At 46.3% G+C, this 17,994-nt stretch overlaps 1 protein-coding gene across 4 annotated transcripts in view; it reads left to right on the top strand.

The window, feature by feature from the left end:
- The window catches only part of ABCC8 (ATP binding cassette subfamily C member 8), a 74,707-nt gene that overhangs the window by 9,518 nt on the left and 47,195 nt on the right, over positions 1-17,994 (top strand). For all 4 annotated transcript variants that reach the window (XM_024731579.1, XM_024731577.1, XM_024731575.1 and 1 more), the window contains exons 4-8: positions 2,022-2,188; positions 3,875-4,117; positions 5,014-5,202; positions 12,489-12,653; positions 16,220-16,375. In XM_024731579.1, the coding sequence (XP_024587347.1) occupies positions 2,022-2,188; positions 3,875-4,117; positions 5,014-5,202; positions 12,489-12,653; positions 16,220-16,375 (920 nt within the window). The remainder of the gene's footprint in view (positions 1-2,021; positions 2,189-3,874; positions 4,118-5,013; positions 5,203-12,488; positions 12,654-16,219; positions 16,376-17,994) is intronic.

Genomic DNA, 17,994 nt, shown 5'->3' with positions numbered 1-17,994 from the left:
TTTCTTTCCCTTCTCCTGTTCTCTCGGACATGCACTAAGCTTTTACCGAATGCTGCTGTGTCTGGCAACAGGCTGAGGGCTCAGCACTGTAGGATGGGACTGTGGAAATAACCCCTGGGCTTAGTTCTGGGTCCTCAACTAACTCCCTGTGTGACCTTGGACAAGACACTCAGGCTCTCTGAGCCTCAGTTTCCCCATCTGAACAGGAATAGTAAGGCCCTGCCTAAGGCATAGGGTTCTTATAAAGATCAAATCAAACCATATCTGTTACGTGTTAGAGGCAAGACCAATCTGAGACATATTTTAAAGTCTTGGCCTCAGGAGGAACCCTCACGAAGGTCTAAAGAGGTTCTGGTACCTGGGATAGAGTCTGTTAGGAGAGTATAGGTGTGGATGCAGGGGAATGTCCCCCAGCTAGGGGATTCCTTGTGACCTGGAGACCTGACCCAGCTGAGGGACATCATCCCAGTCTTGAGGGCTGGGACCAGAAGCAGATGCTCCTGCCCTCTATCCTAATGCTCTCACTCAGGTGGCATTTGTCCCTCCCCAGTTCAATGTCTCAACCCAGTTCCCAGCCCAGAGCCAGGCTGGGACAGACCCCAGCTTTTGTCCCCAAGAGATGCCCTGGCATTTATGTCCTGGCCCTCCTAGGGATGAAGGCAGGATGACAGTCTCCTTCCCTCTCTGTGATTCCTCTAGAGAGGAGCTCTAGGCATTTAGGCTGACCTTATATCATATATAAGATCATATATATCATATATCGCAGAGCATATGACTCTAGGGGGTAATTGGGGAAGGACTGCCTATGCTAAAGCACCCCCTAAAGGGGCACTTAGTTACTGCTGTCTTTTGTTGTCACCAGCTGACTGTGGTTTATTGGTGGATTTGGATGGGGGTGGGTGGGAATTTATAGGTTAGAATCCACAGATGGCTCCTGGTGTTTATGGTCCAAGGTCTGAAATCTGGAGATAACAGATATATTAACAGCTGATATCCAAAGAGCACCCACCGTGTGCCAGGCTCACTGTGCTAAATGCTCTCCATACATTGCTCATGACGACTTTTGAGGTAGTACTATTATTATTCCCATTTATGGCTGAAGAAACTGAAGCCTAGATGGGTTAAATGACTTACCCAAGGTCACATAGCTATTAAGTCAGAGGATCTGTGCCCAGGGGTATCTGGCTGCAGGCCCAGCTCTAACCACTATACACACTGCCTCTCAGGACTGTGACTCATTTTTTTGTATCTCCCACTCCCCAGGCTCCCTGAGGAGCATCATCATGCCGTAGTGGACTCTGGACTTGGGGGCCAGGGACCTAGGCCCTCACCCTCTGTCTGTCACTAACTTGCAGTGAGCTTGGGCATGTCACCTCCTCTCTCTGGGCCTCAGGTTCCTCATCTGTTAAATGAAAGGGCTAGATTGAAGGACCTTTAAGATCTTCCCAGCTTGGGAATTCCGCAAGGAAGCCATTGTAGGGTGGAGCCTACATGCACAGGCTCTGGCACTAGGCTAGTCCACTTAATGGCCGTGTGACCTTAGATCAGTTACCAAACCTTTCTGAGCCTCGATTCCCTTGTCCGTTAAACTGAGCATGACGGCAGGACTTCCTTCACAAGGCTAATATAAGAAATAAATGAGATAAATGTGTTGAAAGTGCTTATTTGGTATGGTGCCTATAACTTAGTTAAATTCAAGAAATAATTCCACTATTTTTCTTCTTATTTATTGTAAAGGGAAATTTGGCTGACCACCTTGACTTATAAGATGATTATTATTTTTGGACATGCCTATCATGAATGTTTTAACGTACGCACAGTCGTCTCAAAATTACATGCTCATATATTCACACACACGGACACCCCCTTACTCAGAAATGCATACTCACACCCATAACGCTTGTCCGCACACACACCTCTTCCCTGACACACTTATTTTCCGTCCTCTTCCACACAGTCGCACACACACACGTGAATATGTGCACACACATCCCCCGTGCTCTCTTGTCTCCCCTCGGCAGCCCTGCTAGTCTACTGGACCTTGGCCTTCATCACCAAGACTATCAAGTTTGTCAAGTTCTACGACCACGCCATCGGCTTCTCGCAGCTGCGCTTCTGCCTCACGGGGCTGCTGGTGATCCTCTACGGGATGCTGCTCCTCGTGGAGGTCAACGTCATCAGGGTGAGGGTAAGCAGGCCGCTCCTGGGCTGCCACCCACCTGAGGACACACCTGGGCCAGGGCGGGGCTTCTGACCCGTGTCCTGCGCCTGGGTGTGGGTCCCCACCCTCTTCTTAGCCAAACCCTAGAAGGAGTCAGCTTCTTTTACCTGCTCCCAAAAGGTGAGTGGAGGCCAGTGGGAAAAGTTTCAGGAGGAACATTCCATCCGGCCCAGCTGCCCTCTACCCCAGGCTCCCAGGGGGAGAGGAAGTGACAGCTGAGGCTGTAGGAGTCTGGGTTTAATCCCATAGAGAGGAAATAAAAGCTTCAGGTACTGGCTTCTCTGAGTTTGTTTGATTTTTTTTTCTTTTTGAGGTCAGGGAGGCTTATTTTAATGTATTCATAGTTACACATGAATGAGTAAATGTGGTAAGTGTGGCTGCATACATGTCTTTTTTTAAAATCATTTTTGCTTGCCCCCTTTCCCTCTCTGAGAGTCATACCCTCCCCTCCCCCAACCTTTCTCTTCCCAGGTAACCCAGATTAACAGCCTAGTATGTGTCCTTCCATTCTTTGCTTTTATTAATATAATACCTTTTATTATGCCTCTTTGCTTTTATTAATATAATACCTTTTATTATACCTCTTTTAAATACCTCTTTGCTTTTATTAATATAATGTGTTAAGAATTTCTTCTCAACACATATAAGTATTGTTTTTCTCTTTCAATCTTAGTTTTATAAAAATGGGATCATATTATACATAGTTTTTCACAGCTTGCTTTTCTCGTCTAACAGATATCCCTTGTGACTCCCTCCAAGTCTGATATGGTTAATTTCGCTTCCTTAATGGCTGCATAATATTCCATCGTATGGATGAGCCATAATTTATTCAGCCATTACCCTATTGATGGGCATTCACTTTGTTGCCAACTTTTTACCTTCATAAATAATGGCATATTCAACATTCCTATATCTTTATGTATTGCTGCTTTTATTTCTGGGAGAGAATCCAAGGAGTGGAGTTACTGGCTCAAAGGGTCTGTGTATTTTAAATGTTAATTGATGCTGCAGATTACCTTCCGGAAATGCTGTAACCTACCAGCAGTGAATCAGAAAGCGCTTTCCCTTTCTCCAACCAGCAAGGGGGGCTATAGCCACTTCTAATTTGCGCCAGTCTGATGAGCATAAAGTGCTCCTTTGATCTGCATTCTCTGACTCCTCTGCTTTAGTTGGTGATTTGCAGGCTATAGAGGCTTCTATATTCCCTACCTCCACTGACCCTCACATCATCCCCTTTTTAGATGAGGATACACTTTAGATGAGATGTGTCCAAAGACGCCTTGCTAGTAAGCGGAAGAGGCAGGATTCAAACCCAGGTCTGCATGGCTCCACATTCTGCAAACCCTATATGAAACACAATGGCATCTTCAGAATTGTAGGAGAAGATGGTATATGGGAGATTCCTGCTCCTCCCCAACTCAACCCACCCCAGGGGATTCAGAGTGGCCCTCGATGAAGGGTTATGAGTCAGGAGGCCCTGGCACTGGTAGCCAAGAGGAGTTGGGGGATCCTCTTCCTGGGAATAGGCAAATGATGGCCCCATCTATTAGAGGTCAAGGGTGGGATGTCACAACCCCAGATCTTTGCTGAGGCAGAATGGAGGGTGGTGAGAAGGTGCACTTACCCATCCTCAGTGACCCGTGTGCCCCACAGAGATACATCTTCTTCAAGATGCCGAGGGAAGTGAAGCCCCCAGAGGACCTGCAGGACCTGGGGGTGCGCTTCCTGCAGCCCTTCGTGAACCTGCTGTCCAAAGGCACCTACTGGTGGATGAACGCCTTCATCAAGACTGCCCACAAGAAGCCCATTGATCTCCGAGCCATTGGGAAGCTGCCCATTGCCATGAGGGCCCTCACCAACTACCAGCGGCTCTGCGAGGCCTTTGATGCCCAGGAGGTCAGTGGGGGCATGGCCCCACCATCCATTCCCTGCCCTCTGGTTTAGAGTCACAGATGGGGACATCAGAAAGTATCAGGTCAAACCCTTGATGGGACAGTGGGGAAACTGAGTCCCAGTGAGAGGAAGAGGCTTGCCCTAAGTCACACAGTGAACCAGGGACAAGTCCAAGACCAAAGACTCATAGGACAGTCACAGCTGGAATGGCCCTCACAGTTTAGCTCATCTGGTCTGACACTTTCATTGTCCTTGTGGGGAAACTGAGGTCCTGAAGGGAGGTACTGATTTCCCATGCCCTGTGCTCTTCCTTTTGGAGCCCAGTGACTGTAAAGGTGGGAATTTTCATCCATTTGGAGAGCAGGGGCATTAGTAGCCTGATCCTTACAATAACTCTATGATTTGAGCTAGGCAGGCATCTTTCCAAATCACTGATGAGGAAACTGAGGCCCTGAGAAAGGCTGTGACCTCCCCAGAGCTGGCCCGCGGCTGGTAGGTAGTAGAGCCGGTTGCCTGACTCCCAGTCCCGTGCTCCTTCGCTGCTTCTGCCCTGGCATCAAGGGGAGACACTGAGGCAGACACAGCGGCACTGGACTGGCATATTTACTCCCTCATTGCAGTTCATCACAGTGCTGTGCTCACCACGTAGGCCCTGACCAGCTGTGTGACCTTGATCCATCATCTGGCCTCAGTTTCCCCATCTGGACCATGTTGGGTCCCCAGGTGGACCCACACAACCACACACTTGGTGGTTCCATAATGTCCTGGAGTTCGCCTTTTTGCAGCAGATGCCACTGGGTTTCCCCAGGCAGCAGGAGCCAGGAGCTCCCTGGGAAGCTGGGCCCTGCTGTGAGCGGGCCCTCAGCCACTCTGACCTGGCCATGGGTCTCTCTGGACAGCGGAAGGACATGCAAAGCACACAGGGTGCCCGGGCCATCTGGCAGGCCCTCTGCCATGCCTTCGGGAGGCGCCTGGTCCTCAGCAGCACTTTCCGCATCTTGGCTGACCTGCTGGGCTTCGCTGGGCCACTGTGCATCTTTGGAATCGTGGACCACCTTGGGAAGGAGAATCACGTCTTCCAGCCCAAGGTAGGCCACCGAGGGGTAGAGCAGGGCACCCTTTGCAAGGTTTTCACTCACGGGTGAGAAAGCGCAAGAGGCCGAAATGTGTGAGCTGTGGCTGCAACGGGGCAGCTCCTTATGACGCACAGAGCCCTTAGCAATATCCCCCTCTAGGAGATGCTCTGCATCTGGTCAACAGAAATGTTAGAAGGCAAGCTTGTGCCCCTAGAGGATTTGTGGCGCCTTGCTCTTTTCACCATACCATAGTCACCATAATACCTCTCTCAGTTACGTCATCATTCAGAAGGTTGCAGGAAGTGCATTTGTTTATCCAGTGTCTAGAGCTTCTATTTGTTAGCTTTTCGTTCATGTCATCTTAACAGACTCTAAGTAACTTTTCGGGGATCTATCTTCTTCAGTTTTGTATAGGCACAGCACTCAAGGTTCTGCAGGGCCATCTTGGTGGCTGCTGTTGGGGGGAGGAGAGTGGGAAACCTCCGTGTGTAGGGCTTTTTCTCCCTCCACTACAAATTTTATTAAAAGCTGCCCGAGTTTTATTAATATGTTAGACTTGCCCATTAAAATTTCTTTTTTAAAAAGAGTTCCATGTCTTAAAAATATTTGAAGCCCATTGGACTAGATGATATCCAATGGCCTCTCCAGCTCTAAAGATGCTACAGACTGAAATTTGTCGGACAACAGCGACAGAACAATCTTTCTGGGGTTTAGTTTCCTTCCTTGGGGCAATAACATCCACTCTGGGGGTGAGGGTGGAGTACTTAATTCTTCCATCTGTTTCTTTGCTGCCACTTAGGTTTAGATGGTCACAAAGCGGAAAACTTTTCACCTCTAATAAAATTCAGAGTCTTATTTTCCCAGCAGGAACATCATTATAACCTTTTAACCACAAATAGTCCAAAAATGATGCAGGGAATTACTAATTAGGGATCTGACTACTAATTTACGACTCTCCCTTGTGTAGTGTTATTCATCTCGTGGGCTCCAAAATTGCAGATACCATTTAATCCTCAGGAGGTTCATATGAATTTTTTCCAGAGGTATAATTAATCAGCTGAGTACTTTTGGCCGGGAATATGAGACACTCCAAGTCTGTTTGTCTGATTTACTCAGCAAATGATTTTTTTTTTTTTTTTTTTGCGGTATGCTGGCCTCTCACTGTTGTGGCCTTTCCTGTTGCAGAGCACAGGCTCCGGACGCGCAGGCTCAGCGGCCATGGCTCACGGGCCCAGCTGCTCTGCAGCATGTGGGATCTTCCCGGACCGGGGCACGAACCCGTGTCCCCTGTGTCGGCAGGCGGACCCCCAACCACTGCGCCACCAGGGAAGCCCGGCAAATGATTATTGAACCCTACCATGTGCCAGACCTGGGTTAGGCTGTCAGAATATAGAGGCAATGGTTACGATGAGGAGATTAAAATAATAACAACCATTTATTGACTGCTTAATACATGCCTGGCTGTGTGCAGAAGTTATCCATTTGCTATCTCATTTAATCCCTAAAACAGCCCTTTAGGGTTAGTTTTTTTTGTAACAGTTTTATTGAGATATAATTCACATAACCATACAACTTATAAGGTAGGTATTTTAATTCCCATTCTACGGATGAGGAACTTGAGGCTCAAAGAGGTTAAGTAACTTTCCCTAGGGTCTCTCAGCTAGTTAGTGACAGAGTCAGGATTTGAAACCAAGTCTCTTTCACTCCATAGTCTGGGCATTTACAATCATGATGCTAAATTGATTATTATTATCAAGCCATCACCGCTGGCTCCAAGGATTGTGAAACCCAATGGAGGAGAGAGAAATCTAAATAAAATATTTTTATACCATGTGTTAAATACTACTACTCGGAAGTAGGTACAAGGAACTATGGGAAGAAGGAGTGACTAACTCAGCCAGTGATCATGACAGCTTCGTAGAGGAGAGGGTATTGGAATGGGACCTTGACAGATGCATAGGAGTTGGCTAGGCTAAGATGGGTAGATTTCTTGTTCAATCAAGAATGTGAGGACTATTAACTTTGAAATAAATTTTACGAAAACTTTACTGTACTTCACAATTTTTATGCTTTTAGAAAATGCTTAAATAATGTATCAATTTCTTAAAAAAGAAACTTGAGAAAGCCTAAAAAAAAAAAAAAACTTTGAAGACTCTTTTTGCTTATTTAGACTTCAGTGGCTTTTGAGCCGCTGAACTTTATTTGGCCTCAAAAGAGGGGGAAAGAGACCGCTTCTCTTGTCCGCAGGAGTGTCACCTTCAGGTTCAGTCTGACCTTAGGTGACCCCCAAATACTCCATATTGATAAAACTGCAGCAGCATGGAACCAATTGTTAATATTAGGGGGAAGTGACACCAGCCAGAGCCCTTATCAGCTTGTCCACATCGTCTTCTCCTTCCTATGTTTCCCAAAACTCTTATGCCAGTCGCCTAAGAACTCTGACGGCGGATGTGTCAAAGAGATGGTGAGAACAACACTTAGAATATTAGTTCATCTGAATGTTAGCTTTGCCTTCTCTTTTCTCTTTGTTTATACACAAACCCTGGGATTTGCTGCCCTCTCATTGGAACGCTCTTGTCTCAGTTACTTGTTGGCACATAAATCACCGAGACAGATGGCACTGCCTCAGTGGCAGCAGGCCTTATCAAATTTAATATTTGTTCCCTGCAGCCCAAATACGATCAGCAAATTACAGACATAGAAACGAGAGTTGAAAGTAAATATAGTCTCCAGTGTCAGCAACAAAGAGTCCTCAATCGTGTGGTTGCTTGGGATATGGCTTAATTCTCATTTGGGCTTCTGGGCCCAGAAAGTGGGGGAAAGGGGTCATTTATTAAAGTTACTTCAGGGCTTCCTTGGTGTCCGAAAAAAAAAAAAAAAAAAAAATGTCTCTTGGTTCACCCCACTGCCTCCCGGCAGGCAGCTCTAACCCAGAGAGACAGGTGCTATTCTGGTCTTTATGAACAAAGAAGGAAGCTCTCTAGCTACACGTCACAATGTTTAACAACCCTCTCAGTGAGAAAGCCCTTCTTTCTGCTCAGCCTGAATCCATCCTGCTGCAGTCAGCACAGCCAGGCGCCCATTGTTTACTTTATTATCAGTGGCTGCCCTGTCCTGTCTTCCCTTGCCAGGATACTCACAGTTGGCAAGAATCATACCGCCCTTGGCATCTTCAAGGACAAGCATTTCTTATCTCTTCTTTTATTGTTGGAAGTGTCATATAGCTTGCTAGATCTTTGACACTCCTGTCCCCCTGCCACTCCCCAAGGAAAGCTGGGACCCAGGCTGTGCACAACCCACGATAGATCTCTTCCCAGCCCCCTCTCTCACCCAACCCCCTCCAACAATCTGTCACCTGCCATGAATGCCTCTGATCTGTCAGGCGGGCAAGGATTTATAAAGAACGGCTGGCATCTGAAACCTGCCAGCACTGCTCTAGGCTGTGAGCTGAGTAGAGAAAAAAAGAATAGTCTGGGTTTGATCTCAGGGCCAAAGCTTCGAATGGCCTCTAAACCTCAGTGGGAGTCATGTGTAGGTTAGTGAGTGTGTGTTGTTTCTGAATGAGTTCTCCTGAGACCTGCTTATGAGTGTATGCGTATGTTCATTCTGTTTGTCCCTGTGTCTCTTGGTATGTCTCTTTCTGTGTATATCTGTGTCCCCATTTGGACGCCTATATTTGTGGCTATCACTGTGGGTACTTTGAGAACTTATATGCATTTCTATGATTTTGTGATGTCAGCATGTGGGTTGGTCTCTTTACAACAATGCCCATGAGCTGCTCTGGTCTGGCGTGCGTCACTAACCCCGTCTCAGCTGCCAAGATGCATCTCCAATGTCACCTCCTCCAGGAAGCCTTCCTCTGGTTGAATTAGATGCTCCTCTTCTGTGCTCCCATAATATCCTATGCTTGCACCATCAAAGCACCCCTTTTCTTTTTCCTCAACTTGACCCTGAGTCTCCTAAGACAGGACCTGCATTGTCTGACCTCTATGTGCCCAGCTCCATGCCTGACACCCAGGAGGCACAGGAGAGATTATTCTTCAATGAATAATGTAGATGTAACTGTTACTGCTTACACTTACTAAAAAAATTTGTTACCTACATTGTTACATTGGATTCTCATAACAACTCTGAAGTAGAAACCCTTAATGGCCTCATTTTTCAGGTAAGGAAACTGAAGCTCAGAGAGGTTGAGGAACTTACTAAGGACACAGTAGCTAACCTAATGAGTAAGAATTCAAACTCAGATATGGCTAACCTCAAAGTCTAAGCTCTAAACCACGATGTCAAATGGTTGTGGATGGATGGCTGGGTGCCTTGGTCTGTGAGTGGTCAAAGACAGTTCTCAGTGTTTTTATCCAGGGCCTCCCGGAACTGGGACCTACAAGCAATTCACTTTTTGGCCCTTGCCAAAATTGGAAGCAAGATCCCAAGTGTCCCCCTCTCCTTTAAGCTCCAGAGAACAAGGGAAAGGAGGCTTTCTAGTCATACCTCTGGCCAGGCAGGGGCAACGGGAATCAGACCTGTAGAGTCCTGGGTGCTAGGCCTACCTCTGCAACAAACTCCCTCTGCGCCCTTCAACAGTCACTTACATTCTGCAAGCCTCTGTTGGCTCGACTGTAAAATGGGGAAATGTATAGCTTCTATAAAGAGTAGATGGGGGATGAAGATCATATGCATTGATTAATTTAAAATATATTTATTGAGCGCTACTGGGGAAACCCCTGGAAACAAACACAATTTCCTCCCTGAGAGCTTGTGAAAATGTGAGACAAGGACATCTGATCTTCCAAAGCATTTACCACCCGCCAAATGTCAAGTTGTAAGTCCTTGGCCTTTTCTCTCCAGTCTTCAAGGTGCTGGGCAATGCCGGTGCTCTCACAGCCATTTGAAGCTTCCCAGGGCCTGCCTTCCTTGGGCAGCATCCTAGCCCTCTTTGGCTAGTCTACAACCCACTTCTTAATCAAAATGTAGCTATTCTGGCCTCCATCTCTTTTACGCTGTGTCTTTGAAGAGAGATCAAATAATGACCCAATCAATGACTTATACCTGCAAGCAGATTTTCATTTTAACAGGTCACAAAATTCTTGATCCAAATAAATACTATTTCTGACCCTAGGGTGTGTGTGTTGTTAGGGGAAGGGGTCAAGGCTTTGCCTTTAGACCTGAAAAATGAGAATTTGTTGCTTTGTGAAAAATGTACAAATACTGATGAGTGCATTTAATAAATAGCACCCATAGCCTAACCAATGAGATCGGTTGATTTTTCTAGCCCTCATTCCCCAGCATATGTGCTTTCTGATCATTGTGACACAGTGAATGAGCGCCATTCCGTGCTGCTCGAGAGCTTTCATGGTAACTGGTGTTCTTGGTTGCATAGCGTTCCCATGAGTATCCTAATATACTTACCCATTCCCTGTGGTTAGATATTTACATGGATTTTTGCACTCTCCCCCTGCTATAATCCAGAGATAGTACATCTTTGCACATACAGCTCTTTCCTTATGTTAAATTATTTCCTTTGGAATAAACCCCCATGATGTGCTTTGTGGCTTTAAAATAATGGACTCTATTCTCCAGGGCTGGGTCTCTACAGAGGCTGGTAGAACAGAAGAATTCCAAGGCATGTTAAACAGGACCAGGTTTTTCCCAAGCCCGGGTGACTACATTTTTGACCCAGAACCATGCAGGTGGACATCTTTCAGTCCCCCACAAGTCACAAGCTTGTAGCTGACAGTAGGAGACTCAAGGTCAAAAGACTGGATGAGACTTAAGTAGTGGATCTACGGTAGTGATTTTGGCATCATACAGGTTCATGTTCACGTGTTGTTTTCCTTTATCAGCATGTGGCCTTGGGCCAGCCACTTAACCATGCTGAAACTCCATTTCCTCATGTGTAAAATTGGGCTAATAATGGTACTCTTCTCATTACGTATTGTGAGCGTTGCACCTGGTAAATATTGTATCCTGCCCCTTGCTTCCCTGTAAGGTCAGGTTCTTAAGCCATGTGGCCTAGTTTTAAGGTCCATTTTGCTGCTTCCAGCCATCCCCACCCTCTCCCTTCTCCCTTCTCCCTTTTCCTGTTGTACTTTAACAAATGAGACAGAGTCAGGGGCTTCAGGTGTCAGTAGGACCCCCTTCTAAGAGACCTCACTTCTCCCTATATCTGCTTCCTTGCTGTCCCCAAAAGGGAGAGACCCCATGCCACAGAGAAAGGGCCATACAGTTGTAACCAGGACCGGCTGCATGGAGCTGTGAGAGCTGGTTAAAGGGGCCTGTTGAACCAAGAGACAAGATCTTCTCTACCATCAGAAAGGCCTGTATCCAGGATGTAGGAATTTCTGACTCTAGGAACAGGACTCCGCTTAGAATCCTGACCCTTTCAGCCTGCTCTGGTGTGGACATGCCATCAGGCTCCTTCTCAGCACTTTGTTCCCACCACTCTTTATCCCGCAGCAGCAGTTCCCACACCCTTCCAAATCACTTGCAAAGTTCAGGGCAGAGTCTCCGGAAGGGGAGAGCTATGTCTTCATGGAAACACTGATGTGGCTCTGCTGGGGAGCGATGGACTTAATAAAGATCAAAGTTTTCCCAGGAGCTGTTGATGATGAATCTAGAAACACATGCTGTTGTTCCCTGGTATCTTTAGCAATGAAGTCAAAGTGTTTGGGTTTTTTTTCCCCCACTGCTTATCATCTGAGATCTTGCTGGAGGTGCAGGAAGCCTTACATTTAAAAGGAGGTCCCAGGAGCCCACAAGCCTGGGGCGCTTGGGTCTGAAATAGTCAATTATAGGCAATGAGTTCCCATCTCTCGCCTGGGAGCACTACTGCCATGTTTTCTGCTGGTCTTTCTCCCCAGAAGTTTCTATAGTGCACGCTGTTGGTGAATGTGGGACAAGGCCTCAGCTGATTCTGTTTTTGTAGCAGAGAACACACGTCGTGGGATCTGTTCTAGCAGTTCTAGTTTTGGCTGCTCTGTGATTCGCTCTATTTATTCTTGTCCTATTCAGAGTGAGCTCCCCTGGCCTGGTGGCCGAAAAGCTGAGAGTCATATGTATGGGCATGAGGTTAGAACTGGGCCACATTCTGTTCACCTAAGTTTATTGATGGAGAGAGTATAGGCAACCCTCCCTATAGTTAGAAGAATGCTAGTCTGATTTTTCACTCATAAACAGTTGCCCAAGGCTTACAAGCATGGAGGGTCCTATAATAATGGCCTCTATGGCCCAGTAACAGGTACCAATGGCAGTCATTTTGCTGGCCACAACTGCCACCTCTGAATTTCTCTTTCCAACAGACACAGTTTCTCGGGGTTTACTTTGTCTCATCCCAAGAGTTCCTTGCTAATGCCTACGTCTTAGCCGTGCTTCTGTTCCTTGCCCTCCTACTGCAAAGGACATTTCTGCAAGCATCGTACTACGTCGCCGTTGAAACTGGAATTAACTTGAGAGGAGCCATACAGGTACTTGAATGATTATTCTTTTCACTTCACAATAAGAACTGCATTATTTGTCCTCACGGACACTCAAGAATGATTCTGCTGTGCACTTATTTTCTTGTTACCCTTTAACAGTGTTTTGAAACGATAACCATTGACAAGGCAGTGTGACATAGTGGAGAGTGCCTTGGGCTGGTCTTGGGAAATGTAGTAGTTCTAGCCCTAGTTCTGCCTTGGACTAGATCTGAGATGTCAACTGCTCAGACTTGAATGGGACAGACATCACTAATCAATCACAGCACTTTTTCCTGCTGAATGCAAGTGCAGCCTAAGAATCCTTCTACAAATATTGTTCCAGGGCTCTGTTACCAGACAGTCTTCTTTGGTTACAAAGAAGCATGTTTGACATACCAAGACTAGATAGACTGTAAGATCTATTTGAACTCTTAAATCTTGGGTCATGACGAGAGAGACGTACCCGGCCTGGTAAGTCCCTGGGTCTAGGTTCTTGTTCCTGTCTGCTGTGGCTTCCTTCTCAGAGTCGGTTGAAAGGATGGTCAAGGTCAGGAAGGATTCAGGGTCCCATTAGGCAAGGTGGTGATGAGCCCCAGTGTTTTTTGTTTTTTGGTTTTTTTTGTTTGTTTGTTTTTTTGGGTTTTTTTGCAGTACGCGGGCCTCTTACTGCCGTGGCCTCTCTCGTTGCGGAGCATAGGCTCCGGACGCGCAGGCTCAGCGGCCCTGGCTCACGGGCCCAGCCGCTCCGCGGCATGTGGGATCTTCCCAGACCGGGAAATGAACCCGCGTCCCCTGCATCGGCAGGCGGACTCCCAACCACTGCGCCACCAGGGAAGCCCCTGTTTTTTGGTTTTTTTGCGGTACGCGGGCCTCTCACTGTTGTGTCCTCTCCCGTTGCGGAGCACAGGCTCCAGATGCACAGGCTCAGCGGCCATGGCTCACAGGCCCAGTTGCTCCGCGGCATGTGGGATCTTCCCGGACTGGGGCACGAACCCGTGTCCCCTGCATCGGCAGGCGGACTCTCAACCACTGTGCCACCAGGGAAGCCCCACGCCCCAGTGTTTTCATTAGAATTTTGGTTCCACTGTTGGAATGGAGAGACCCAGTGTGATAGTGGTTTAAATAGGATAAAAGTTTGTTTTGCACATTTACTCAGGGCTGATGCGGCAGCTATACAATCATCAGAGACCTTGGCTCCTTCTGTAATGTTGCTTTGCCAGCCTTCTTACATGACTTTGTCTCATGGTTTAATGTGACTACTGAAATTGCCACTATCGTGTCTACATTTAAACCGACAAGAAGAAAGATGGGACAATAGGAAGACCTAATGTCTTTTCAAATCATGATGCGGAAGTTGCACAGATCCTCTCCCATCCCACTGGGGAGAAATTGGCCACATGGCTGTACCTAGAGAGGCTAGAAAGTGTGGTCTTTATTCTTTTTCTTTTCTTTGCCCAGCCACTCCACGGCATGTGGGATCTTCCCAGACCAGGGCACGAATCTGTGTCCCCTGCATCAGCAGGCGGACTCTCAACCGCTGTGCCACCAGGGAAGCCCCTGGCCTTTATTCTTGACAGCCATATATGCCCTGCTAGAAATTCTTCTTACAGAAAGAAGAGAATGGATAGTGGGGGACAGCTGGTAGATTCTGCCATACCCAGCAATTCCCATGAAGTCAGTAGAACACTAGGAAGTTGTGACTAAATCCCAAAGCCAGCTCATTCTTCAGAAATGTTTCTCAGAATCATGAACATTGATTGGTCCTCTGGGAGCCAGGATCAGAGGCACTGCAGAAAAGGAACTGAGAAGAGAAGGGTATAGCCTGGGCTGGAGACTGTGTCTGGGTCCAAACTCTGGTTATCTTGGTATAGTCCATGTGAGTGGCGCCCTCTGGAGTTGTATAATGCACAGCTTGTGGAGCTGTCCATCTCCAGTGGTTTTTCATTTCCTCATGAATGTCATCAAGTGAGAATGGTAGAAAGATCCCAGGAAAATCTAAGACCCTCTAAGACTCATAGGGGTTCAGATCTAGGAGAACCAAGCTATTGCTAGTTCAGAAAACCTCTCTAAAATCCCAAACTCTGTCCAGACTCCCTCCAGTGACAGGCAGGCATGTACCACCACAAACAACAGCCAACTTCATAGTCAAGCAGTTTTGTAATTAAATCTACTTTCTATTTCTGTCATAAATCACACACTAGCCCAATATTTTCCAATTATACTAAAAAAGCCAAATATGGTTTTTTAATGTATTAGCATGTAATCATTTTTATTAAACTGTCTGAATCTTTTGCACGAATTCATTATGTCCCCGAAAGAAAATGCTGGCATTAATTATGGGAACAAATTAGAAAAAAACTTCTTCCTTTCAGAGATTTACAGAAATCTATAGATAAGGGTTTATGTCTTCATGAGTTTGAGAACAACGACAGTTCTTGCATGAAAAGTTATGAAGCAAGATTCCTGTATTATATATAATTTTTGACATATACCAGGTTTCGGTCATGTAATTCTCTATATCCTGGTCTTAATAATGCTTTATTTGATAGTTTACTGTATGTTCCTACTTCACTGAAACTAGATTTATTATTATTCTTTAAAGACTGATTGCACATAACTTAGGGTAAGCATAGATCTGTCAAAAAATGTCATTGCCATTATATTAAACCTTACCCATGGTATATATGAACTCGTAAAAGACAGAACAGGTTCATGCTTTAAGCAGACCTGACCCATGAAAAAGCCTGGGTTTACACAAAAGATGAATTAAGGGCTGGGAATCCACCTTGCAACAGAATGCACAGTAGAATTTCATTCAAGAGCAGGCATCCCTAAAGGGAATGCATTTTTCCTTGTTTAAGGGCACAGAGCCTGACAATTGCCACCTTTCTGGGAGGCACAGTCACCGTGCACATAGAGCTTTTAGGTTCGGAGTTCACAGGGAGCCATTGCCATGGCTGCTCCCCATCTACCCTGGTCAAGGTCCTTGGGGTGGCCAGACTCCGGAAGGTGCTGGGGCTGATCGACACAAGCATTTGTCTCACATAAGACCTTCCCAGGCTGAATCCTTGTTTTATTTAAAGGCTCAATTAAGACAGGACTTGGCCCCAGAGCATACCCCCTTTCCCGGGTGAAGAAGCCGCATTAAAACAGATGGCTGCCACCCTTCATCATTTTTATGGCTCTAAGGTGTGTTCTCCGCGGACCTCCAGTAAATCAAGAATACAACTGGACGTGAAAATCTGCTTTTAAGATTTAAAAGCTATTTAAGTCCTGTCTCCAAGGGAAAGGCCTTGCTTGCTGGGGAAGTAGCTTGCCATGCTAGCACAGATTCCTCACGCGAATGCTGCCTCTCTGACTTGCTTGAACTATAGTCAATGCCCTTTACCTCTCTGAGCCTTAGTTACTCCATTTGTAAAACTGGAACAATCATGCAGTGCCCTTTACAGAGCTGCTCTGGGGCTCCGTGGGGGAATGTCTGAGAAGCCCCTGGCACGTTAGAGACACATGGCATCTGGGGTGGTGATTAGGATGTCGATGATGACAAATGTGAAACACTCTGCTCTCATTTCCAGACCAAAATTTATAATAAAATTATGCACCTGTCCACCTCCAACCTATCCATGGGGGAAATGACTGCCGGGCAGATCTGTAACCTGGTAGCCATCGACACCAACCAGCTCATGTGGTTTTTCTTCTTGTGCCCAAACCTCTGGGCTATGCCAGTACAGGTAAGGGATGTGTGCTTTGTTGGGGATTGGGGGACACAAGACCAGAATCCGCTGGTACATGCCCAGTGGCCAGAAGCTCGCCATCTTCCATTCCTTGTTTGCCTGTACCTTCTATCCCCTTGGGGTCTCCATGGAGTGTATGCCTGGGTGTCTATACTGTCTTATACTCTGCAAGTGGTCGAGCCATCTCTCTTGATGATCAGAGAAGGCAGTGTCACTAAGACTTTTAAAATGGAGCCAACCTTTAAAAAAATGTATAGAATAATCATGTGTGGAACACTTTCACAGACATTAAAAGTTATGTTATAGCAGAGTACTTAATTACGTTGAAAAGTGTTCACGATGTGTTTTTAAGCAAAAAGAGTAAGTTAAAAATAGTATTCACAGTGTGCTTCCTGCTAAATTGGAATATACACATGTATGTATTTGTACAGATTCACACAGGAGAAAAAAGAAAGTCCTCGTGGTGGGGTTACAAGTGATTTTTATTTTGTTTATGCGTTTCTAAATTCTCCAATAAACCTGTGTTCATTTTGGAAATCTAAAACATGGCATTTCCTAAAGCCAGGCAACTTTTGGGACTGGCTCTGGAGGAGGCACCTTCTCCCCCAACAGTAGAATGAGAATCCCCGGCACGGTTTACCTGACTCCTGGCCTCATCTGCTCCATCTCGCATCTGGAGCTCTTCCACCACAGAGTCTGTGATTCCTGCCGTGTGCCTGAAGATGAATCTTCACTCTGGTGCTCAGGCCGGAAACTGAAATCCAAGATCCATTCCCAGAGGGCCTGCAGGCTTCACAGGGGATGCCTGGTATAGCAGAAAGTGTCTGGACTTGGGTGAGGCAGGCTGATTCAAGTACTTAACCTCTCTGAGCCTTGGTTTCCTCATCTGGGAAAAGAGGATGATTCCTACCCTCTGGAGGTGTTCTGATGATTCAATTAGATAATGTAAGCAAAGCACCAAGCACAGTGCCTGCCATAGAGTGGTCACTAAGTAAACATCACAGCCCTCTAACTTGCTCACTTTGATGTAAGAACTTTACCAATCCAGAATCCATTGCTTCTTGGGATGTAGATTCCATAAACCTTAATCTAAAGTGATGTATATTGGTCTTCCTTACCTGTAAAGTTTATATGTAAGAGACACTAAAGAAAAACAGAAGGAGAGGCTTGCATAGGGAGGCAGCTAGACAAGATTGGATGTAGGGCAGGAAATCTGATGGTCCTTTTTACGGGAACAGCCATATACACCATTCCCTATTACCACTGACCAACACCCAGATCCCTGTGCCCCCCTCCACTCTGCCAAGATGGATCAGTGACTACAGAAACTATAGAAGGGCCTGGAGAGCTCATCTAATAGTCACAGCCTTTTATCGTTTCTCTTGTGTTTCCTTGAACAACCCGTTTGGGAAGATTTTGTCCACCAGACCTGCTGCATTGTTATGGTTACTATTATTTTATTTTTTAAATTTTATTTATTTATTTTTATTTTTATTTTTTTGGCTGCATTGCGTCTTCATTGCTGCACGTGGGCTTTCTCTAGTTGCGGTGAGCAGGGGCTACTCTTCGTTGCGGTGTGCGGGGCTTCTCATTGCGGTGGCTTCTCGTTGCAGAGC

Source organism: Neophocaena asiaeorientalis, unplaced genomic scaffold, assembly GCF_003031525.2.
Source record: "Neophocaena asiaeorientalis asiaeorientalis breed wild unplaced genomic scaffold, Neophocaena_asiaeorientalis_V1.1 scaffold571, whole genome shotgun sequence".
Classification (NCBI taxonomy): domain Eukaryota; kingdom Metazoa; phylum Chordata; class Mammalia; order Artiodactyla; family Phocoenidae; genus Neophocaena; species Neophocaena asiaeorientalis.
The sequence above is the reverse complement of the archived record's forward strand: the minus strand, read 5'-3'. Positions and strand labels throughout refer to the sequence as shown.